The sequence below is a fragment of the Cololabis saira genome, chromosome 17 (assembly GCF_033807715.1).
Source record: "Cololabis saira isolate AMF1-May2022 chromosome 17, fColSai1.1, whole genome shotgun sequence".
Taxonomy (NCBI): Eukaryota; Metazoa; Chordata; class Actinopteri; order Beloniformes; family Belonidae; genus Cololabis; species Cololabis saira.
The window spans coordinates 19,945,765-19,970,717 of NC_084603.1; the positions used below are offsets into that span (position 1 = coordinate 19,945,765).

Below are 24,953 nucleotides of genomic sequence, written 5' to 3' on the forward strand. Positions count from 1 at the left end.
CTCTGTGCTCCCTCATTTGTGCATTTTTACCTCCTCAAGAACACATAAAGTACATGTTCTAGTCTCTAGACACTGTCATTGTGTTTTATCTTGTACAGTTTCTGTTTGCAGCCTGGTTTGTTTGACTCCTGTGCTTGTTTCTCTTTGTGTATCCTCTCTGTTCCTCAGGAATCCTGGAGTGGCCTTTCTGGACCAAACTCGTGGTGGTGGCCATCGGCTTTACCGGTGGACTAGTTTTCATGTACGTCCAATGCAAAGTCTACATTCATCTATGGAAGAGACTCAAGGCTTACAATCGGGTCATATATGTGCAGAACCGGCCAGAGACATGTAAAAAGCTGGCGCTGGAGAAGCCGCCTCTCATTGAGCCCAGTCTGGAGAACAAGGAGGCCCTTGCACCCACCCAGTCAGACACAAACTCCTCCCAGTACACAGAGACAGAAGACTACAGTATGGAGGTGCTTCACGTCTGACACCAGGCCCATTTGATGTCCTGCTCATTCACACAAACAGGTGCACGGTGAAGTAGCAGTCATGGATGTGTTCGGAGACGTTTCCCTTTTTCTGATCCCGGACTGACCTAATGTCCTCCTGACTCCTTCCTCTTGCAACTTGGATATACTCTCCACTCTTATATTTCCTCTCCTAAGACCGTACTGCTTGAATCGACGTGTATAAATGTGGAAGTGTGGGACTTCCACGCACTCTGAGACATCCACATGCGGACAAACAGGACTGAGATACAGACTCGTGCAGCTCTGGAGGTCTACACGTCTCTTGATACTTTCTTTCCCTTTTTTTCCTTGCTTGTGGGGTTGTTAAACTTGTTTGTTCTAATCTCCTGCAAGTCTTGGGCTAATCTGATCAATGTAGCGCCACGTGTTGAATCTCAATGCTGAGCCCAGCTTTCAGATACTGCCGTCTCTGTTTCTGTCGTCCATCAGTCCGCCTGTGTCTGCCAGACATGAAATCGAAGCACTTTTACTTTTCTCGAAACTTAAAACATCTCTCTTCTTCTAGTTCCTTTCCTTTCCTTTAATTTAACCTGATCCCTTTATGTTGTCCAAGGGGAAGAGGACAGTGAAACTTTCCACAAATGCACATACACGTACAGATTACTCGTCCCTTGGATGGCGAAAAAAAAAGAATGAATTGTGGAAAAGATGGGAACACTCTGAAAGGAACAAAGGCTGAGCCGTCATCAGCCGCATGACTCCCCTGCCCCAACATGAACTTTCTGAAGGCTTTGAGAATGTAATCTTTTTTTTTTAAATGATTGAGAGAAAAAAAAAACTTTTTTTTTTTTTTACTGGAAACTGGAAATTTTGAAAATAATTTCCATGACTCGAGAAGGTAATATGAGCCTTAGAGCATAAACAGCGTTGCTCTCTTTTGTTTCCTATCTTGTAAAATGACACAGTATTTACAGTGTGATATTCCATGTGCAGTTTTTAGTATGATGACATGTTTGTTTGGTCATGGGACTATATATGCCTTGAGAAATCCACTGCTTCCTATTTTCAGGTTGTCCTTTTGTTGCTCCCACTGACCGGATGGTGGATCAACTGTACCTTTGCATTGCTTTGAATTTAAAAAAACATCACTTTGCTCTTCAGATCAGGGCCTGCATACATGGAATCCATTACATCCGTCGTTACATCAGCAAAGAGCAGGAGGATTGAAGGTGTATTTTTGGATGCAGCATAGAGTAGTATTTTTAGACAAGCAGAGGTCAAAGATTTACTGTATTTGCTTTGATTTTTTTTTCTCCATATTCCCTCACATGGTCCAGGATGTCTATTTTAGTTTTTCATCACAAGACAGCCAACGTGTTGTCTTTCATTTCATTGTTTGTTTTGCATCTGGCCTCGTGGAGCTTAAGTCAGGTGGATTTTTATATCTGTGTCTTATTTTTACAGCAAGTCATTAGATTTAATAGCAGTCATGTGATTAGTTTTTCAATAAAAGCAACATAAAACATCCATACAGCAGCTGTTGCTTGTGGCAGAGTGCTGGTGGGCAGCTGGAAGTTGCAGCCTGAGATGGGCAGCGGTTGATTTCTTGGGGGTAATGATGCATTTTCTGGGCTAACATTCAGTGTAAGTGCTTTTTTTTCCTCTTTTTTGTGGGAACACAGCAATGCCAGGCTCACGTTGAGCCTCACAGCCATTCCAGCAACGTGCACATTTTCAAAAAAACGTCTTTGATACTAGTAGACCATTTGTGAACGATGACGATCCAACAATGTACCTGACGATTATTGCTCAGCAGCAGCAGCAATAAATAAAACAGCGCTTTGTTTTGTGAGAATGCATCTGTATTTAATGTTTGTGTACTGCCCTGTGGTGACCAGGAACCTGGAGTCTGGCATCATTTTAAAATATTATACGAGCCGAGAGTAGTTGTGTGACGGGATGGATTAAGACACAGAAACATGAGGCTTATCTGAAACTTCGATTAAAAAGGAGGCTCAGTGCAATTAGACGGCTAAAAAGTGCAATTACTATTTGGTTGTTACTCTGTACTTCAGTAATGTTCTGGTGTTTAATGGCCAGGGTGTCCTCTTGATATAAAAGGATTTTCTTTATTTTTGTGTTGTATTTATTTTTAACTGAGAACAGTACCATTTGTTCACTTAACCCCCTTTCATTTGTAATTTTATGCAATTTACACCCCCCTCCTTTTTTTTTTACTATTTTGGGCACAAAAGTCAAAATGAACCCCCTTTTTTTTCCCCACCTATTTGTCATTTCGATATTAGAGTTGTAAAAACCTTGAACTGCTCTTCTCTCTCACTTTAAATTGCCAGTTCAATTTTTTTATAGTTTTTTCGACCCTGGCAACAACATTGCCCTTTCTTGCCCTTTTTTCCTAAGATGGAAGATTTGATATGGACTTTAAATTCATATTTTCACCTCACAGGAGCTGGCTCCTTTTCATAATGTCGGAAACTGAAGTTTTGATGTAGTGATAAAGTTTGAGGCCGTTTTTTTTTTTTTTTTTTTTTTTACATGGATTAAATATATTCTCAAAAAAAGAGAAACAAAAAACAATCACTGAAGATCTCTAGTTGACAATTTCTTTGTCTACTACTTAATTCCTGTCTGGGAAACTGTGTCTAAAGGCTCACTCATAGATATTCCTGTTTTTACCCGATCCCGTCCGTCTGGGACTAGTGTAACCTGCATAAAAGCTACATTTGTTTACTACTGAATGGACTTGAACATATGACTTCCCTGTCTTATATCATTCCACAAGTTTGTCTGTGAATTTGCTTTGATCGTAATTGTAAAGAATTCACTTAAGGTTTTTAAGAGAAATATTGATGTGTTTTCAGTTGATTTCCCATGTTTGAACAAATATGTAGAATAATAATAAAAAACAAATTAAAAATTAAGTTACTTTAAATACTCATTGGGTCATTTTGGGTTAATTGTACATCCTGGCTGATGGGATTTGAGAACGGCTGTCACTTTTGACAAAACTAGACTTTTTGTAAATGTGCAGCAGTTTCACACTGCAGAAAGAGCAAATGACAGTAATAACTCCTGCTTAACTCAACAATCTAGAAGGGCTTTAAAGAGTCCTTTTTAATGTAGAGCAGTCGTTGCGACTGCTTTAGTCTAAAGCTTCTGGGGGACAATGACATGGGGTTTTGATTTAAAACAAAAAAAGTCTATTTTCAGCCTCTTATGTAAACAAACCAAGTTTATCATTTGCTGATATTCACTTTTGTGTGCTATGTGCTCGACCACAGACATAATAACGCCAGGCATGGCATGAAGCTTGGTCACAAAAACATGCCTCTGCAGCACTGGCGCTGATTAAAATGTCAAAAACAAGGATGGATCATGTGGTAAATAGCAGAGCAAACAAGCATGATACAAATACGCACTACAGAAAGATTCCTCCTACCAAAGATTAACAACCACATACTGTACTTGGGGAATAACAAGTTTAATGACAACATAACTGAAGAAAGCACATTAAATATACTATATTGCCAAAAGTATTCGCTGACACATCCTAATAATCAGAATCAGGTGTTCCAATCATTTCCATGGCCACAGATATATGAAATCAAGCACAGAGGTATGCAGACTGTTTTTACAACTATTTGTGAAAGAATGGGTCGCTCTCAGGAGCTCAGTGAATCTAGCATGCAACTGTGATAGGATGCCACCTGTGCAACAAATCTAGACGTGACAGTTCCTTGCTCCTAAATACTCCACAGTCCGCTGTCAGCTGTATTATAAGAACATGGAAGTGTTTGGGAACAACAGCAACTCGGCCACGTAAACCGACAGAGCGGGGTCAGCGGATGCTGAGGGTCATAGTGCGAAGAGGTCGCCAACTTGCTGCAGAATCGATCGCTACAGACTTCCGAACTGCATGTGGCCTTCAGATTAGCTGAAGAACAGTGCAGTACAGAGCTTCATGGGTTTCCATGGCCGAGCAGCTGCATCCAAGCCATACATCACCAAGTGCAATGCAAAGCGTCAGGTGCAGACGCCACTAGACTCTAGAACAGCAGAGACGTGTTCTCTGGAGTGACGAATCGCACTTCTCCATCTGGCAATCTGATGGACGAGTCTGGGTTTGGTGGTTGCCAGGAGAACGATACCTGTCTGACTGCACTGTGCCAAATATACAGTTTGGTGGAGGGGGGATTATGGTGTGGGCTTGGCCCCTCAGTTCCAGTGAGAGGAACTAAATGCTTCAGCATACCAAGACACTTTGGACAATTCCATGTTCCCAACTTTGTGGGAACAGTTTAGAGCTGGCCCCTTACTCTTCCAACATGACTGTGCACAAAGTAAGGTCCATAAAGACATGGATGACCGACTCTGGTGTGGATGGGCTTGACTGGCCTGCACAGAGTCCCGACCTCAACCTCATACAACACCTTTGCGATGAATTAGAGCAGAGACTGAGAGACAGGCCTTCTCGTCCAACATCAATGTGTGAGCTCACAATTCAGCTTCTGGAAGAATGGTCAGAAATTCCCATAAACACACTCCTAAACATCGTGGACAGCCTTCCCGGTGGAGTTGAAGCTGTTCTAGCTGCATAGGGTGGACAGATGTCATATTGAACCCTATGGATTAGGAAGGGGATGTCACTTAAATTCATATGCGAGTCAAGGCAGGTGAGCAAATACTTTCAGCAATATAGTGTAGCCTCAGTGGGCTTTCTTTTTTAAATATGGAGCTGCGTGATGAGGTGAGTTGTAATCCTCAAACAGCAACACTGTTTGGGATTTTGTCAGGGGACATGTTGTAGTAGGGCAGCTTCTTTCCCTCGTTCCTCTTCCTGATCCCGCTGGTTATCTCTGCCAACTGCCTCCTGAACTTCTGCATGGCGTCTTTTACTGGCTTCTCAATGAAGTGTTCATCAGGATACATGCCAAGGTACAGCTGCAATGAGAGGGATGGTGCATGCTTTAGGCCAGAGGCCAAAGGACAAGGATGCATCACGGCCGAATTAGACGGAGGTTTCATCAGGGATTTTAAATGATTGTTTTGGCTTAGTCGGCCTGAAGTGAGTTACACAGGAGTTCAAATGATTGCATGTTTATTTGGATGGCTTTGTGCCTCGTATACCTCGTTCTCCTGGTATTGGCTGAGGGCCCAGACAGCTCCCAGGTGCCAGCTGGAGCGCCCGCGATCCGGGAGGCTCTCGATGATCAAGTTCACATTTGCCAAGCCCTTCTCCTGTGGTGGAGGCCTCCGCATGGTCGATGGAGCATTGGGGATCCAGGAACACCAGTCATACTACACAAGGACACAAAATGTGTACTTTCCTCAAAACTCTGCTTGAGCTTTTTAATAATCTACGTATTATTTCTGCACTCAAGAAAAATAACTTCATTCTTAACTTAATTTCCACCTTACTCTTCCACAACAGTGCAACCTAGCAGCTTATTGATAAGTATACTAATTTCTTTACACAATCTAAAAATAATTTTTCTACAGAACCCTTATTTTTAATGATGCTTGTACATTCTATAAATAACTTTCCACAAATACACTCAAATTAGAGTAAGATATAATGCTGAATGCATTTTGTATCTCTCAATAACCAACCTGTCCAAAGTTCACAGCTGCGTGCTGGGCTGAAGCGGTGAACACGACCACCGTCAGGTACTCTGTCAGCTCCTCACGTGATTTCAGCGACTTGGGAAACTCTGCGCACAGATTGAATGCACAAAGAATGTCTTAACAAAATCCCTTCATTCTTTTGTAACCGCAGCTAGAAACATCTTTGCACAAGTGATTGTGAAATGCAGGATGGTGTTACATCACCAGCGCTCTGACAGTGTCACCATCTGACATTCTTTTTGCATCTTCAAACTAAACATAAATAACAAAATGGATTTTACAATCTTGTTACCGGCTGCACCAGTCTTCTCCAGATTGATAAAAAAGCGAGAGGATTTACACCATCATTCTAATAGAAAAGATGCTGTACGGACCCGGCTGGGTGTTGCGCTTGTTTTGTTAGTGAGATGCTTATGAAAAGATCATGCAGTCAGGTTTGTAATCTGCACCCACCACAATGATCAAAGTCCTGCATGCCAAAGCTGCACACGTCCTTAATGAAGGCCTGGATTTCCTCATCTTCCTGCACATCCGTATCATCGGTGTAGTAAATATTCACCACATCGGACACAAAGCTGCCATAAAGAGAACGGGACTGGTTACAAAAATAAAAGGAAATAAACAAATGCTCTTATTTTCTTTGTCTCTGAAACTTCCCCAGACTCACACACTGGAGCAGACATGCCCCCACTTAACCTTTGTTATGGCTTCTGTTAGCCTCAAACACAAAAAATACTCAACCAAGCTGGTGCAAAATAAAAAAAAATGGCCGTTACCCCTCACCTCTTGGTGGCCTCCCACACCTTGTAGCCGTCGTCTCTGTAAAAGTAGGTTGGCACCTCCTCCTTCTTGTCCATGCCACGGGACTTGACCATATCAGGGAAGCAGAAAGACCTGAAGGTAAGAGACTTCATGGCCTTCTGGATAAGCTGGACGTGGCCACCTCCACCTGTTGCATTTGCCTGAATTAGGACAAAGCACATGAAATAGCTTCTATATTGGACATTTATGGGAAAACAGTCAGATGCGATTATAATCCCTACGGTATTTGAATGACATCAATCAACATATTTTCACAACACACACTTTTGAAGAAATGTATCATGACAAAAAAACATTATCTTCCTCTTGGGTGGACAACCATCTGCATGGGGGGGGGTTGTAGGAGAACTGCAGCGTTCTCCTACAACCTCACCATGCAGATAGTTGAGTTCTGCTGCCTGTCTGGAGTTTGCTTCAGGTCTCATGGACACGGGAGACCAAAACAAAATCATTTTCAGATGAGAAGTATCATGGTTTCCTTAATAGAAAACACAACTTTCCAATGCCAGAGCCGTACACAGATGGTGAAACAGCAGTACAGTGGTATGTTTCACGCTGTGGGCATGTTTTGCTCTAACTGGGCCAACTTGACTTGCCCTCGCTGGAGGAAAACTACAAAAGTTCTGTTTTATAACAGCAAATTCCACAAGACAACGTCAGAACAAATGTCCATGAACTGAAACGTGGACAAAAGCGAGCAGAGCGACACCTCTTTGCACTTCAGTTAGTCGGCAACAGAAAAAAATGAAGTTGATGTTTTGGGCTGGCTAAGTAAAAATTCTGATCTTGATCAAGGAATGATGTTGAGAAGGGACTAGAAGTGAGCAATGTGTGTGATAAAACCCCTCAACATCCCAAAGCTTTAACTGATCTGTACCACTGATCAGCTACATTTATCCTGCCTTACTGGAAATCTTCAGCGGCGACTAAAGCTGCCTGAGCAAGTCCCCCCTCCAGAAACATTCCTTTGTCTTTCATATATGTGATATCATTAACAGTTTTAACAAAAAAGTTGAAACGTGCCTCAGTTAATCTATCTCTCTACATAGTTTATCCTACTTTCAGTTTAACTTCCTTCATGAAAATGCAAACTGGGTATCAATTATTCTTATGTCAGATATAAAAAAGTACGACGGAGTATTAGGGCCAAACTAAGACAAAAAAAATTTGGAAATTACGAGAATAAAGTCATAATATAATGAGAATAAAGTCGTAAAATTACGAGAATAAAGTCGTAATGTTGTGAGAATAAAGTCGTAATAGAATAAAGTCGTAACATTATGAGAATAAAGTCGTAATATTACGAGAATAAAGTCGTAAAATTACGAGAATAAAGTCGTAACATTACGAGAATAAAGTCGTAATGTTGCGAGAATAAAGTCGTAATATTATGAGAATAAAGTCGTAATATTATGAGAATAAAGTCGTAACATTACGAGAATAAAGTCGTAATGTTGCGAGAATAAAGTTGTAATATTATGAGAATAAAGTCGTAATATTATGAGAATAAAGTCGTAATATTACGAGAATAAAGTCGTAAAATTCCGAGAATAAAGTTGTGACATTACGAGAATAAAGTCGTAATGAATAAAGTGGTAATTTATGAGAATAAAGTCATAATATTATGAAAATAAAGTGGTAATTTATGAGAACTCTAACAGGAAGAGCTTCTTCTCCCTGTGTTAAAATGAAGAATATTGAGCATCTTGTGAAGTTATATTTATATATTTATAATATATTACAACTTTATTCTCGTAATATTACGACTTTATTCTCGTAATATTACGACTTTATTCTCATTACATTATGACTTTATTCTCGTAATTTCCTTTTTTTGTTTTTTTTGTTTTTTTTTGTTTGGCCCTAATATTCCGTCGTAAAAAAGGCCCCAGGTCATAATGTGACCAAAAAAGCAATTTTTTGCAGACAAAAAAAAACACTAAGATGATGAAAAGAAGTCTCAGAAAACAAGTGTGATGATGGACAACAGTGCTGTGTCACTCTTACCATTTGTGTATTTTTAATCTCCCTTAGGTTCTCTTTTTTTATGCTTCCTTCATAGCGTTTTTTTTTTTTTTTATTTGTCCCCAAACTCACCTTGTCAAAGATTCCACACTCGCAGATGAGCTGCTCCCTGGCCTTGGTGTTGATGGCAATAGTGTAACGGACGTGTGGTATGAGGAGCTGGGAGAATATAACTCAGTCAATCAGGCAATCGATAAATCCATAAATCAATCAATCAATCGATCGATGAACAGCTGTGATACCTTGAACACGGGGTGAACAGCGGGGAGCTGTCTGTACATGGCGATGCCAAACACCTCTGTCATCAGATGTGTCCTTAACAGGTGTGTGATGGTCTGATGGTGCTGGAAGTCAGCTGAGCGGACCCAAATCTTCGCCAGTAACCAGTCATACTGACCGTCCGTGGGGAGGAAGATGGGGTTTTTATCTGGAGTCTGGCCGAGCTTGAAATAACAGCCATAGTTCAGTTATATTCAGATGTCATATACTTGCTGTAACACAAACCTGCTGAGCTCAGTCACACTACCTGTATGGCGATGGGCATGATCTTGTTGTGAGTGTTCTTGTACAACAGACACATGGGAGCTGCGAGGTACTGCAGTGTGCACGGGTCTGTGCTGTTTGCTTTAATGTCATCTATCACGTGATAGTCCACTATGTAGACGTTACCTGCCTAAAGCCAGAACAGAGGTGTACAAGCTACATCAGTCAGAGGCTCAAAGGGAGACCCAATCACTGCCCTTATGAGAATAAAGCAGAAGGGAGGATTGGTTTGTTTGTTTTGTCTCAGAAACATAAATTGAAAAACACTTATTTACCTCAATTTCTTGCTCCAGGGTCAGTTCCCTTTCCAGGCTAACAGAGACCATCTCATCGGTGACAGGAAACTTGTCAGGAAGCTTTGTGCACTTTTGGATAACCACTGGGTTGCAACCATTCAGAAACTGGTAACCAAACATGAAGTCCTCCTTCCAGTGTTGCATCACATACTCTGGACATATAGAGAACAGACGTAGAATAGAAAACAGAATACACAACGCAATCTCCAAAAAAGTTGGGACATTTTGTAAACTGAAATAGAAACAGGATGCAATCATTTGTTAATCTCATAAACCCATTTTCTTCACAACAAAAAAATGATGACATAATACAAATTCAGGAAATGTACCAAACAATACACACATACAGTACATATACAGTACAATACACATATACAGTATATATATATACAGTATATATATATATATATATATATATATATATATGAATAAATACATACATACGTACATTTAGGTAATTTTGAAGTTAAATTTGACTTTAATGGTAGCAGCATTGTGATGGAAATATTATCAATGGGCATTTGATTAACTTAATCTACTGATGGCAATATTAGCCTTGGCCTGGTTAAAGAGTGTGAAAACTGATATTTTGTTCCTAAAAGATTAGCCGTGGGGTTACAATGACCTGTTTATCAGAATCATAAGGATTACTCATCATATGTGGTGTTTAAAATCATTATGCATCCCTTGTTCTGTGTCATTTCCTGCATGGGGACGGATGATTCTGACCTACTTGCATGCAACTGCTTAATTAAATCTCCTGAAATCTGGCTCATCTCTCAAGTTTCATTCCTAGTAAACTGATGTATTCAGTTTCAGTCCAGATAGTCACCTAGTGGTTTAAACATATTATACAGAGGTGTTAATATGTTTTTCCACAACAAATATTAGGACAGCGTGACTCATGCTTACCACTATTTTGCTCTCTTCTACTTAAAACTGTCCACATATTGTACATCTTGGAATTGGGGGAACCAGGTACTGGAGTTTTGGGTGAGGACTCTTCTCTAGTAAAAGGATTCAAGCAATAGTCCTGGGTCTTCTTTATTGCATTTTTTCACTTTTTTTTGTTTTATAATGCATCAAATGTTTTCAGTTGGTGAAACTCCTGGGTGGCAGGCAGGATCACTTCAGGACTCTCCTACTTCAAAGCCATATTTTTTGTACTGGCTGAAATCTATGATTTAGTATTGGCTTGATAACAGTTGCTAGGCCTCCCCAGAAAAAGATTCTGTCTAGATAAAGGGGGCATATTTTGCTCTCTAAAACTTGTATGCCACTTTCTCCACTAATGTTTCCTTTCAGATGAGCGACCTGTTCATATTGCACTCCCGTACTGTCAGAGATGCAGGCTTTTCACCTGACCGCTGCCACTGATGCCACGACAAATGCACCCTATCCTCTTTGGTCCAGAGTAAAATTACATCCAAGTTTTCCAAAAAGAATTAGAAAAATTTAGATTCATCTGACCAAAGGATAATCTTTTAACTCTGCCTCAGTGTAGATAATATGACAACCTTCGAATCTATGGATCATGTTTACATACAAGCCGTATGCAAAACTTCTTTGCATGAAAGAGCTTCAACCTATTGTACATTTGTGGATGGCGTGGTGAGTTGTGTCATTATAAAGTGACAGCCAGAAGTTTACTCAACAAGGTACAAACAACCACACCTATTTAGAAATAACCAACTAGCCAACAAGCAATGTCGTTAGTTCTTATTTGTATTTCATAATGGGTTTTTCAAATAAAATAAAATAAAATATGCTCACCTGAGATTGTGTTTTTGATCCTCACAAAAATTCTCTCAAAGTCAGCGAAGTCACTCCAGGAGGACTGGAGCATGTGCATGAACTGGTTCATACAAAGGTTCTCTATTCTGGAAAATCAGCATACAACTTGATCATTTGCGTGAAATTTTTGCATTTTCAGGTCAAATTTGAATTTCACAATCAAATATAAACTAAATGTGGAAGAGCAAGTTATGTTTTTATAACATGAACTCTTCCTTGACTGACTGACTGAGACTTAGAAATTTTAAAATAAATGTGCATAAACTGTCAACAGAGATCCATTTCTGACACCTCTGCTGAACGCTGCATGGGCCGTTCTACTGTAGACCGGTTGGTTTTGAGACATTTTGGATGATGCAATGTGTTGCGCTTTGAATCAGCTTTGTGTCGCCATGTTTATGTGCAAGCTCACAAACATGCATGGCAGAGCCATGCAAATGTTCATGATGATACACACAATGATGCCTCTGTTTTGTTTAGTTTTTTTCACACTTAATCCTGAGTTCAGAAAAGAGATACATGTTACGAGGCCTTAGCTCAACAAAACCAATGCCCCTGAAGTTTGAGCACCACAGTCCTCCTCTGTTCTGTACTCAGGGACATCAGCTGACTTCCCAGCCACTGCAAAACACTTCCTTTATTGAAAACAGGTGGCAGCACGTACGCCTTACTGTAGTTGAGTATGAAGTCCACTCCTTTCTCACTGTCGAACTGGATGTCCCGGGGCAGATCCCTGTGTTTGTTAGCATCTATGCTCATGGGAAAGCCTGGCTGCCACTCCTTCCATCTACAAAGAGGCATCAGAGATCTCAGTTCAAAGCATCAGGCCTCCCACACTGCATCAGTGAAGGAAACTTGCCTGTAGGTTTTTCTCCTCGTGTCCAGTTCTTTTTGCCTATGCTGCTTGACCACGCTGGTCTTATCATGCTGAGGCAGAAATGCTACAAAAGACACAAGACATAGTATGAGACAGAGCCAAATGTTTGACTCAGACCAGCAAGAAAGGTGACACAGATAGTTATCTGAGCAACCAAATCAATAATGACCTCGTCCGTCCCGCAGCACCACTTCCCTGTCATCCACCAGCCAACGGAAGCAGGGGAACTCCTTGTACTCTCCGTCTGGGGACTTGATTGTGATGTACCTGCAGTACCAGTCATCGTGCATCCAGTATTTCTTCTTCTCAATCTTCACCAGCACAATATCTCCAAGGTTCTCCCCAACATTCACCTGATAGGAATCTACCTGCAATTCAGACAGAAATTACTGTAAAAACAAGATGTGGATGTGGTGGACACTCAAAAAAAAGAAAAAAAAGGCTGATATATGTGTGGGTTCAATAAAAAGTCACGTAGAGACTTTGTTGTGCATAGTTTCTTTGTTTTCATGGCCAATTTTGTTTTTAAGCAATGGAAAGAAAACGTTGCTTTATTACTTTAGACGGTTTTGTAATTAATACATATGGTTTAATTGATATTTTAGCTTTGCATCAGCCATTCTGGTATATCTGGACTAGTCAAAAGGTTATTTATATTGTATATATAACTCAGAACCAATAAAAGGTTTTATATTTCAGAAAATATATGGTGTACATATGCTGTATACACAGTATATATTTGTCTAATCTAAATAAACAATATTTTGTTCCTGAACTTTACTTTGAATCACAATCCAAGCTTTAACCTTTAACTTGATTTTTTTTTCTTTTTTTTGTAGCACTTTGAGATTCTCCGAATGGAAAGTGCATTATAAATTAAATATATTAATATTATTAATATTATTATTATTATTATTATTATTATTATTATTATTAACCCCTTAATGGTTTGTTATTTATTATTTATGCTGTAAAAGTAAACGAGCTTAAACTTGTATACTTGTGTATTATTTACATAATAAACAAGCTTTAACCTCCTATTACCTGATGTATCATATTTGATACATATATTTAACACGTCTGCAGCCCCCTCCTAATCCAAAAATAGTAAAATAAAAGTTTTACAGACAACATAAGGTCTGCAGATTATACTTAAATTAATTTAATATGGTTTATCAGTCAAGAAAAATCTTTATTCACTTTCTTTATTTTTCAAGGTGGAGTGTTACCTTCACTTTCATCTTATTTAAGACTAAAAATAACAATTGTTCATATGTCTGATCAAAACATGCAGTAAAGCCTTTGAGGCTGTTTCCTTCTTCCAGTGGTGGAATTTTGTGCTTTCTATAAAATAAAAAAGCAAATTTGAAGCTGAATTCATCTCGATTTGGATTTGTCACAGCGTCTCCCCCTTGCAGCTACCAATCTGCACACCCAGTTTTTGCCTGCAGCTGTTTTTGTCATTTATTAGAAGACGCAAATGAAAACATTTGTCACACAGTAATCTTCACAGCACAGTGCATCACTCACCGCCCCCCTCTCAAAGTCATTGTACAGAGCCTTGTCTAGCAGCGTTCTCTCACTGCATCCCTCCATGCCCACCAGAGTGATGTAGATGTAGTCATCCGTCCCTGCAAACCACTGGCTCCCTGTGGCAATGGTCACTGTGTAAGAAGGCATGGCAACCTGAAAGGATTAAAAAATAAAAAATAAAAACTCCAAGGATGCCTAAATGTCCTCTGTAGCTAAAGAAAACGGGACAAAAAACTACTCAACTCAGATCCACCGAAGGTTTCTGTCAAAATCTGTCTTGAAATCTTATTTCTATCACTCATGTAAACTTCTCACTTCTTGCTTTATCTCTTGCTCAAACAGCAGTGTGAAATCAACCGCAAGTGGGAGGTGCATTAGTCCACGAGTATAAACTCTGGCCTCCGAGTGATGGAAGTCATCTCCACCCCTCAAGCCCCTTATCCCCTCTGTGTTGTCAAATGGGAGCTGTAGGTGTACATGAATATGATGTTACCAACTTGGCACAGGTGTGCACACACACAAACACACACACACACACACAGGGATTTGATTATCTGTTTAGTTTCATCAGCTTCATATCAGAACTACGCTGGGCTGTTTGCTATCCGATCTGACGTCCACACAGCATGTATGTAAATGTGAGTGACAAAGCCCAAACATATATAAGGGTTTTATAGAGACCATGAGGAAGTAGAGGTGCAGAGACACAAAGATAGGTGGTTTTTCAAACCTTAACCACTTCCACCTCTGAGCAGCTACCATTTCTGAGACAACCACCCAGGCTGGTGAGAGAAGTGAACCCATCACAGCTTTAACCGTCCCCACTCCCTTCATTTATCCTGCATGCTGGGAAGCCATTTCTCAGACAAGTCACCAACAGCAAAACATGGCAAATACTACTACTACTACCACCACCAATCATAAGTACAGTATTATTTTTTTTTGAGTAAAGTAAAGTAGCTACTGTCACAGATGGAAGTGTCTTTTCCAGAACGTTATGGTAAAAAAAAAAATGTTTTAAGAGAAGCAAAAACAGAAACAGAGTTAAACAGAATATTACTAAAGATGTACAAATGGCTCATGTACACATCCCTGCATGCATCTCATTTACCAGTCAAATGAACATGTGGCATTCAAGGACAAACAGGCAGTGTATTCCAGTTTTAGTGAAATAAATTCAAATGCACCACAGATCTGTGGTCCGACTCATACAACCGTAACATCAGCATCAACAGGGATCCTCTGTGTGCCCCAAACCCAACGGACTGAGAAGGTGCAAGCAAATCTCGCTCAGTCTCACACGTTTAAAACGGCACGCACCAGTGTGATGAAGAGGAAGATCACTCGAGGATTTGCAATCAATAGACTAAAATAAAGCTGCCAAACTTGGCATGTTTATGTTACACAATTAGGGGCCTAACGAGACAGTAGTGAGCAAATGGAGGTAAAACTGAAAGAGCACAAAGACTGACAAACAGGCAGTTCCTTTTTGTTTATTCTTGAAACAATACATCTTCTTTAAGTCAAATCTAACATAACCTGATAACGTACAGCATTTGGAAAGTATTTACACCGACATATAAATATCTGCATAATTTCTAAATGTGTTGCAGGCAGCAGCAGCGAGAACAGAGCTGGTCTGGAAGGCGACATTTGGGAGCACAAAAATAGCACGTAGCACATATGTAGAGATCGGTGAATGAAAAGCATCAGCCCAAAGAGCCGCTCTGAGGGGGCAAACGACAAAAAAAAAAAAAAAAGGTAGCACATTTAACATCAAACGCTGGTAAAAACTCTAATTTGTTTCACAGATAGTAGCAGCCACTTAAGACTGAGGAGGATGGTACAAATGAATGTTATATTCATTTACTGATTTGAAATGGACTTCTTGCACTTTTCAGAGCAGCTGTGGTGTTAATGGTTTTAGAATGTTTAGACACCAGACATTGACATCTCACTTCCTCTGGAATAAATAACCGTCAACTTGCTCTGTATTCATTCTGTGTTCTCTGTATATTTTAATAAACCGCGTCACAGCATGGTTAAAAAAAGATAATAACAGAAAAGAAAAAAAGCATTCCTATTCATCTTATTTCTGAGCAACTGGCTTTGAGATCTCCATCTTATCCTGCACAAACTCTACAAAACACATTAGTCACTCTGGTGAATTAAGACACTGCAAAGAAGAAGAAAAAAAAGGCAAAAGGATAAGAAAAATTGAAAAGCTGCGCACAATCATCTACGGTGAGTTGGAAGCCTGCAGCAATAGGTACTGAATAATATTTCCATTCATTAACTCATGTTCAGCTTTCCTTTCACGGTGCTTGCAAATACTACTGCATGAAGCCCCAGTGAACACTCATGGTTTTTTTCTCCCTTGACTGTTTCAGAAACACTTTATACATGCATTTCTTATATCTTAAAACCTGTTTTGCTTAAGTAAAATGAAAGAACAAAACAAAGCTTTTGTTCTTTTTTGGAGAAAGTAAATGTAAGAAATTTGTATGACTGCAGAGTGCAGCTCCAACAGTAAACATTTGATTCCTTTTTTTTTTTTTTTTTACAATCCTGCCACCCAGTGGCAACTCGTAGCTGAAAAAAATTAGAAGTTCAAGTGCAAATAACATCCAAATTCCCTCTGGCAAACACATTCCTCAAAAAAATATCAGAGCAATGTTCATGATATGACAAAATCCCTGGGATGTACATCATTAACACATCATAAGACGTACCACTAACATATTGCAACTGCACATTAACTAACATAACAAGCAAAGATATTTCAGCATTTGAAAAGACAAACTGTAAATAATGAATTCAAAATCTGACAATTTTGAGCTAAAACCATGTGATTCCTGTTAGGATTTCTTTTTTTTTTAAAGGCAAAAAAGGAAAGAAAGACAGAAAGATTTTGCCCTGCAAAATTAGACACACTAACCCATAAATGCACTTTTTTTCTTTTTTAAAAACTCAGATAGTGTTAAAACTGCATCCACCCTTCAGCAACAGCTACACATCACAGAGTTGGCAAAACAATTTGCCAAAGTAAATGTCTTGCTGTAGAAAAAATATCAATAAATATATCGTCCCTATGAGTAGAAAGCAAAAATACAAATGCAAATTAGGAAATTCCTTAATTAAAAAAGGGAGAGGGCTTTATTCATGAGCAATTTGTTCATTTAACCTTAAAAAAAAAGTTTTAAAGATGAGAAAGGGAAAAAAAAACATGACTGCGATCTGTGTTTTCCATCTCAGTGAGCGTTTACACATCCCAAGATGGGTTTGGTGCTGCCAGCTTCACTGCTAATGAACAAACAAGAAGGGAAAAAAAAGAATCTCTTTGACGGTGAAGATAGGGAAGGAAACAGGACAGACACAGACTGAATCCCTGTCCTTTATCCAGCTTCCTCTTTCAGCATGAACTGACTCCCCTGGTGCCTCCAGTTACACTCCAGGACTGGTTTAAGACATAAGGACTGAGCTTCAGGTCTATCATACGCTCACCGGGTGTACCGAGGAATCACTAGCTTGATGGTCAGAGCGTGCAGAACCTAGTTCAGGTGGAGGACCTGCTTCATGAACTCATAGGTGGTGAAGGCCATGGCCTGGGACGGGACACAGCGGATGTAGTTGAGAGAAAGGCCTCTGTACAATCCCTTCTTGATCCCGAACTTCTCATACACGTACTTCAGGGTCTTCATTGGTGATCTGTACACACACACAACCCATAAAAACAACAGTTTACAAATTGATGCTTGATTAAGACAGAAAATAATGATCCATCTGTGTTACAGGCAGAGGTGTACAGAGTACTCGACCCCAGTACTTGAGTAAGAGTACAAATACTACTGGTCAAAATTTACTCCGTTACAAGTAAAAGTAGCTCAGTCAAAATATTACTCGAGTAAGAGTAGAAAAGTACTTGCTTTTAAAGGTACTTAAGTATCCAAAAGTAAATGCTTTTAAATATACTTTAAGTAAAAGTAAGAGTAAGAGTAAATTTCTTATTTTCCACATCAGTAAATTACTAGATTTTTTATAAATTAATTTAAGGATCTTTTAACTCTTGTTTCTGAGAATTCGATGTTGAGTTGTTGAAAGCAGAGAGGTAGTTCTGTTTCGGCAGACACAATAAACAATAAAAATAAATGTCTGTGGTTTGTCTGTGCCCTCGTTTTTTACTCGGTCGAACTCAAACATTGAGTTAAGATACGGCCAAGGATTTTGTGAAAGTCCCTGCTCCGAGTCCGGCTCATTATCAGACTCAGACGACTCATTGGATTGTCTTTCTTCTCCTGACGCAGGCTTAGCCATTGTTGCGGCTCTGTCTTGACAAACGCAGGCTACTTTGGCGGTATCGTTTTGAGGAGGCTTGACGTATTTCCGCTTTACGTACATCCCAGTGGAGAGCGTGCACTGTGATAGGTCTCCTCCTTTGACAAAAACAGCTTGTGTCCAATAGGATTTTAGGGAAGAAGAAAAAAGAGCAGACCTGAAAGTAACGAGTACTTTTCAGCCTTCCTAGAAATGTACTCGAGTAAAAGTAAAAATATTTGTCTTGGAAATGTATTCAAGTAAGAGTAATAAGTACCAAAGAAATCTAATACTCAAGTAAAGTACAAATCCTCTGGATATGTACTTAAGTACAGTACTCAAGTAAATTTACTCCGTTACTGTCCACCACTGGTTACAGGGAACTACACCCTGCTGAAGGACTGCAGCCACATTAACACAGGTGGAGCTTGTGAATGTATTAACTTGTCGGGGGAACGCAGGTAAAGTAAGAATAACAAGCACTGTTTGGACAGGCAGTATGTATGAACAGCATGTTGATAAAGCTTTGGAGCTCACTTGCTTCAAAACTCTGCACTCTATTTTAAGAATTTAGTCAACCAAACTCTACTTGGAAAAATAAATAAATGTGGAATCAACTGTTCTGGGAAGGTGCTCCTGAGGAAACGTTTGTTATTAGTTGTATGTATGAACAGTGGCAATACTTACACACATTTGTCTGAGTCAGGAAGCACAGCGCCCAGCTGCATTCTTCTTCTTGCCACATCTAAAGGGTACCTAGTGAGGAAACCGCCAATACCAACCATCAGTAAATCATGGTCGTCTATAACAAATCTGTTGGCTGGCTGCCTGAAGCACTTACGAGACAGTCTGAGCAAAGGCACCAGCAACACCCCCACAGAGCAGGTTGACGTGGGATTTCAGAACCAGGACGTCGGGGTTGTCTGACGAGGGGCGACCCAGCTGATCTGGGAAATGTTTCAAACCGAGACTCTTCAGGGTGCCAAAGGTGAAGAATGAAAGACCTGGGAGTCGGGAGTCAGGATAATGCAACATAAACAACTGTGGTTAAACATATGAAGGAGGACATCTCATGTTTTTCTGAACAATTTTTACATTGATCTCCGACATGAACAGCATAAATATCAATAATCACCTGCATAAGGAGCCATTCCAATCAGTGTTGGAGTAAGTCCCCTATAAAAGCCCAACACCCCTTCCTAAAAAGAAATGTAAAAAAAAACAACTTAATTTAAAAACAAATGTAACACTTAAGTTAAAGGCAACAACGTTTAAAAGGTTCACAACAAGTAAATCACCGAGCGGTAAATGGATTGGAAAACGTTGGCAATTCCAGTGTAGCGATGATCTCCCGTCACCTGGAAGGCCAGCCTGGCTCGAATCACATCCAGAGGGTACGTGCAGATCACCGCCGTCATCCCTGGAAACACACAACTTCATGTAAGAACACATAACACAGACCACAAGAGTTTACTGTCACTGGTTTTCCAAATCCACTACAAGAAGAGAGAAGACTAGGATGCACAATATATACATTCAAACGGGAAAAGAAAAGAAAACCTCCTTCAGATCTAACGCATCAGGACATAAAATATGAACAATGGTTGAACAATGACCTTAGTGGAACAACACGACATACAGTGTAGGATATTGTGTCAATATCTAAAAAAACACACTCTTCACATCAGAGTGTTTATTACATAACGTTTAACGGCAACAAGTTGAAGTAATAGTTTGCTCTCTGACAACATGAGCCTCTAACATCGATGTAGAGGAACGTTGGACCACTTTTCTTCATAATATTGCTTCAGTTCATTCAGGTTTGCAGCCATGTGTCTATGCAGCACCATGTTTAAACTGTGCCGGGGCATCTGTAGGGTACGGCCCTGCCCGATCGGAAGTTCAGCAATTCAGCCTTACACCAGTAGACATAAAACACTTTGTACTATATAGAGTGTATAAAGTGTCTGTGTGAGGGCTGAATGAGAAACTTGTAGTAAAGCTCTTTGGACCACTACAACATGTTGACTCTTTCCTTGAGTTATTCTGTTGTAGATTTTCTTTTGTTATTCAGATCGCTGTCCTTATTCATGGCAGTCAATACCACATTTGAAATTAGTCTACTGAGAATTCATGCTCAATGCAATGATTGTGATGTGCTCAAGTTTTGTGTTTACAAGATAACCCCAGATCATCGTGAGACCTGGTGTGCACCAGTTGATTTTTATCTCCTGATAGATCAAACATTAAAACCGACAAAGAGTGCACTTGTCTCACACAGCAGCATGCCCGTACAATACCTGCCATAGATCCTGCTAACAAGCGATGGATGTGTGTAGATATGCCGATCCGTGTACTCAGCATCTGTAAGGGGAGCATAAATGACATGAACAGCATTAGGCCAACAGTTACAGTAATACAGACAACACAAGTGAAGAATTGAATGCACTAACCGAAGCCGGGTAATGTTAAAACAAGAAAAATATTTCCAAAACTATTCTCTGCATTAAAGTTAAAAGGGTGTTTTATAACGCTCTACCTTGTAAACACTCAGATTTTTACCTTTTTATATTTGTCAAAGGCCATGAACTGAATGGCTCCATAAGGAAATATCCTGACCATCATTGCTCCATTACCCTTGTACAAGCCAAGGATGCCTTCTTTCTTTGGCACAGCCGTGAGAGTGGAAAATACTCCTGAAGAAAAAAAGAGTTCAAAAATTCACTCCTGTGGTACAGATGTGAGCAAAGAAACACTTAAGGTCCATGTTTGGAAGTGGCTCTCTTACCCAGATGTCTGTAATGAGGGCTCTGACCCTGAAGGAGAATCTTGACTCTGTCCAGCGGAGCAATGGTACTCTTAGCACAGCATCCTGCTACACCTGAACAAAAACAGAACATGATTAAATGGCTGCTGTGCACGTGTTATCTTCAACAAGGTATATCATGTAGACAATGTTACTGTATTGAGTGCAGAACGTGTTGCTTTTAGGGTGTAAAAGACTACTGAGCTGGCTTAAACTTCACGCTGTTAGGTCTTCCTTCTACCACCCTGTTATGTTGATGCTGTCCAAAACAGAAATGCAACTTGAGACTTTCATGTATCAACATTTTGAGTTTGTGGCTGTTATGCTTCTATCTTAATATCTGGAATTGGATATAAAAGTTGAGTAAATACAGAATTGTATCATTTCAAGATCAATAGAAAAAGCCCACTTCACTGTTTTTTTCATGAATTTTATCTCATCTAGCCTTCAACCATGCTTTCATTCATTCTCGCAAAGCTGAAGGTACTTTAAAAAAATAAAAATGATGACCTATTTTCCACACTTCTTCACATCATTAATTAAATAACAGAGCAGGAAATCTGTTTCTCATTATTGCAATTACTGGTATATCACTGCTTGACCTCAATGGAGCCAGATTCAAGGTACGGTAAATACTGTGAGAACTACAATTTTCTTATAACTGGAAAACTTTCTCATACCTGCACATGAAAACAGGCTCATGTACTATACTGACGTGACTCCCACTCCCTAAATTCCAACAATAACGTACCGCAAGAGCAGTTCACATTACTGTACAAACTACAACAAAGAACCTTGATTTGTACAAATATTTACCGTCCGCAATCCTAACCATGTTGACCCACTTACCGACATGTTTATACAGAAACAGGTCATGTCAGACGTGAAAATAAAAATCCTGCATGACTTAAAAGTAAAGAAAAAAGAAGAAGGAAAAGTATCACTATAAGGCAATCAGAGTGTTTCAGATGCAAACTGTACTTTTTAATTTATCAGCTCTGTGATACTGTTTCAGGTGCAGGCTGTTGTAAAGCTTTGTTATGAAGGAGAACGTCAAAATATATTCAAGCATGCCAAATTACTTTCAAGGACTTTTCAAGTGCTCAAATTTTTCTAACTAACTGGATCACACATTTGTTTGTCCAGTTTTATGCATGTGGGCTTTTCCATGTTACACTGCTGTAAACAGGGTAGGTATTAGGGAAAGAATGATTAATAAACCAACAATCAGGCACATTATTGGCTGTTGTGTAATAACTGGCGTCAGCAAACGCTTCAGAATATCTAGCTGATTAGCAGCCAAGTGCATCTACAGGCAGCCCTGTATTTGTCACCACGAGACACTGCCACTTTGTTATTGAATACATTTCTTTTCGAAAATGTTATGTGGTAATCAAATAAATGTATTTGCTAAATTACTCATGTATTTAATAGATTTGTGCAACATATTACAATCATGTCAAGTTAGTATGCCCTTCTTTAATCTTAGGTTTTTTTGATAATCATTATATTGGGAGAATTCAATCTCAGAGAAACTAAACAACATACACATTTTTCAGCATTGGCATTATTTATTTAGCAAGAATTAAGCTAAAAAAAGAAAAGAGTAATGCGGACAATACCAATCGGTCACATATAATCAGTAACATGACTGAAAAAAAGTATTTCCCGTATGACTTAATCTCTCAGATCATTGTGGAGGAATGCTGTCCCATTTGTCTTTGCAACATTGTTTCAGTTCACTGACATTTTTGGCTGTCAGTAATGAACGGCTGTCTTTAGGTCCCACCAACAGCCTTTCAATTGAGGTGAGTTCAGGACTTTCAAATCAATCAGAAAAAACATAGAAAACAATATCTGTATCATAAATCAACCATCAGCTGCCCTAAATTTGAGAATTTTGCATTTGCACTGAGAAAAACCTGTGCGGTCGACCTCTAGTATTTAGTGTTCTACGAATGTGAAATCAATCATTACTTAAAAACACCAGTGACAGCATACCCTCGCTGCCAAATGCCAGTAGATCACTGGCACATTTATTAGTCAGCCAAAGTGGACCTGAGGCAGAAAAGGTACATTTTCCCTGACATCAACCAAGATTAAACTGAAAGACTTTTCCTGTAAACTTCATAGGGAGGTGGAGAATGGAGATAGGGGAAAAAAGTACCACGTCACAACAGTTCCTGTTCACTTTACTCTTAAGATATCCGCTATGGAGGATTTCAGAAAAGAACATTACTTCCTATAGTCACAAAACGAAGATAGGCACAATCAAACAATAAAGGATGTCCTGCTGAGATAACCACACCCACAAAGAAACAGACATTAACCTGTTTCAAAGTGTTAAATATTACCAGATCAGATCACCTCTGGCCTTGATGGTGAGTAAGGTGGTGTGTTAGATCTTACCTCCTGCTACAAAGGAGCGAAGCCAGTAGTAATCGCCCTTGGCAGAGGCGCTGCTGCTACTCATGGTGAGATGTGTGGAGACAGCAGCCTCCAATGTTACCTTCTCTGTTCAGGAATCTGCCACATCCATGACTGGAAAGTTTGGGAAAAACAGACATATGACCATATGCACATGTAGTGATTGATTTGAGACCATCAAGCAACACTTAAGCTGTCATCTTCACAGATATTTAAATATTATTAAATGTAATAAGACTGAGGGTTGGTGAAAGTTAAATTCAAAGAAAACAACTCATTTTACATAATTTTCTTATTTAAAAAGAAACTGTTTATCTCAAGCTGAAAAATAATTCACTTCATCACGTTTCTTGAAAAGCTTTTTTTTATGCAAACAGACAAATGTTACTTAAGAAACGTTGCTGTGAGGTTAGTCATGACTAAACCTTAAACCCCACACATAGCCAAGCTGTGCAGGTTAGTTTACGCAGATAATAGCTGAGCAAAAAGCAAACATTAAACATGCAGACTCGCAAGCTGATATGAAGTAATAAAAGCTTAAAACACAACAGTAGAAGGTCAGTTTTCTGTCTTCGCAGAGCTGCAGCCTTCCTTCATTTCAACCCCTGAGATAATCCCGACAGCCCGGTCGCACCGTGAACGCACCGCTGCAGGATCCGCGAAGTCTCCGCTCACCCTTCAGCTGGAAATGTGCTTAATAAATGTAGTAATGACGCAGGGTTGCGTCCAGTCTTACATGAGTTACTGTTAACGTGCCCTTCGTACGCAGACGACTGACAGCTTCTGGCCAAACACCGACGCGCGATAATGACGCACCATAACGCGAGGAGGAGCTTACTCCAGAGATAGATAGTGATAAACCTGAATTATGGTACTGCGTTAAATCGACGCAGAGCCTACGTGCACCGTACGGTGCGTGTCCCCGCGTACCCTACGCCGTAGGCTCTGCGTTGGTCGCGGAACCAAAAATCAACCTTTATGGTTGTAGTCAGACATACATACAGGACTGTCTCAGAAAATTAGAATATTGTGATAAAGTTCTTTATTTTCTGTAATGCAATTACAAAAACAAAAATGTCATACATTTTTGATTCATTACAAATCAACTGAAATATTGCAAGCCTTTTATTATTTTAATATTGCTGATCATGGCTTACAGCTTAAGAAAACTCAAATATCCTATCTCAAATAATTAGAATATTCTGGGAATCTTAATCTTAAACTGTAAACCATAATCAGCAATATTACATAATAAAAGGCTTGCAATATGTCAGTTGATTTGTAATGAATCCAGAATGTATGACATTTTCGTTTTTTTTAATTGCATTACAGAAAATAAAGGACTTTATCACAATATTCTAATTTTCTGAGACAGTCCTGTATGTACATAGGCTACTAGTGTTGCCAACCATCCT

The 24,953-nt window shown here is 39.5% G+C and overlaps 3 protein-coding genes across 11 annotated transcripts in view; 1 reads left to right on the forward strand and 2 right to left on the reverse strand.

The window, feature by feature from the left end:
• Positions 1-3,412, forward strand: part of marchf8 (membrane-associated ring finger (C3HC4) 8) — a 74,736-nt gene extending 71,324 nt beyond the window's left edge. For all 6 annotated transcript variants that reach the window (XM_061745702.1, XM_061745704.1, XM_061745706.1 and 3 more), the window contains one exon: positions 169-3,412. In XM_061745702.1, the coding sequence (XP_061601686.1) occupies positions 169-473 (305 nt within the window). In that variant the 3' untranslated portion in view covers positions 474-3,412. The remainder of the gene's footprint in view (positions 1-168) is intronic.
• Positions 3,413-3,899: 487 nt separating this feature from the next.
• alox5a (arachidonate 5-lipoxygenase a) lies at positions 3,900-14,423 on the reverse strand. 2 transcript variants are annotated; one of them, XM_061745701.1, is made up of 15 exons: positions 14,235-14,423; positions 13,989-14,144; positions 12,628-12,826; positions 12,441-12,522; positions 12,246-12,368; positions 11,561-11,667; positions 9,767-9,939; positions 9,475-9,621; positions 9,191-9,391; positions 9,021-9,107; positions 6,885-6,967; positions 6,555-6,676; positions 6,087-6,187; positions 5,604-5,774; positions 3,900-5,417 (listed from the first exon to the last, which is right to left on the reverse strand). In XM_061745701.1, exons 2-15 carry the CDS (start codon positions 14,136-14,138, stop codon positions 5,238-5,240), a joined length of 1,926 nt encoding a protein of 641 aa, XP_061601685.1. In that variant the 5' UTR covers positions 14,139-14,144; positions 14,235-14,423; the 3' UTR covers positions 3,900-5,237. The 2 variants fall into 2 exon arrangements, with proteins under 2 accessions (XP_061601685.1, XP_061601684.1); XM_061745700.1 differs by having other exon boundaries at positions 3,901-5,417; positions 6,885-7,063.
• A 1,045-nt stretch (positions 14,424-15,468) lies between these two features.
• On the reverse strand, positions 15,469-24,319 carry slc25a16 (solute carrier family 25 member 16). Of its 3 annotated transcripts, none has more exons than XM_061745492.1 (10): positions 24,184-24,319; positions 23,521-23,652; positions 21,094-21,186; positions 20,868-21,001; positions 20,606-20,669; positions 19,604-19,725; positions 19,441-19,504; positions 19,147-19,309; positions 18,993-19,061; positions 15,469-17,699 (listed from the first exon to the last, which is right to left on the reverse strand). In XM_061745492.1, the coding sequence occupies exons 2-10, from the start codon at positions 23,582-23,584 to the stop codon at positions 17,543-17,545; spliced, it is 930 nt and encodes a 309-aa protein (XP_061601476.1). In that variant the 5' UTR covers positions 23,585-23,652; positions 24,184-24,319; the 3' UTR covers positions 15,469-17,542. The 3 variants fall into 3 exon arrangements, with proteins under 3 accessions (XP_061601476.1, XP_061601477.1, XP_061601478.1); XM_061745493.1 differs by having other exon boundaries at positions 24,173-24,319; XM_061745494.1 differs by having other exon boundaries at positions 17,573-17,699; positions 18,997-19,061.
• Positions 24,320-24,953: the final 634 nt, after the last annotated feature.

Coding starts and splice junctions, on each gene's coding strand:
- alox5a (XM_061745700.1), bottom strand. CDS start 14,138: ATGCCTTCTTACACAGTGACCATTGCCACAGGGAGCCAGTGGTTTGCA. Junction 9,392..9,474: donor TCATGCCCATCGCCATACAG/GTAGTGTGACTG, acceptor TGTTATTTCAAG/CTCGGCCAGACTCCAGATAA. Junction 9,108..9,190: donor CTGTTCACCCCGTGTTCAAG/GTATCACAGCTG, acceptor ATATTCTCCCAG/CTCCTCATACCACACGTCCG.
- slc25a16 (XM_061745492.1), bottom strand. CDS start 23,584: ATGAGTAGCAGCAGCGCCTCTGCCAAGGGCGATTACTACTGGCTTCGC. Junction 20,670..20,867: donor CCTTTGACAAATATAAAAAG/GTAAAAATCTGA, acceptor CTCCCCTTACAG/ATGCTGAGTACACGGATCGG. Junction 19,310..19,440: donor TGGAATGGCTCCTTATGCAG/GTGATTATTGAT, acceptor CCCGACTCCCAG/GTCTTTCATTCTTCACCTTT.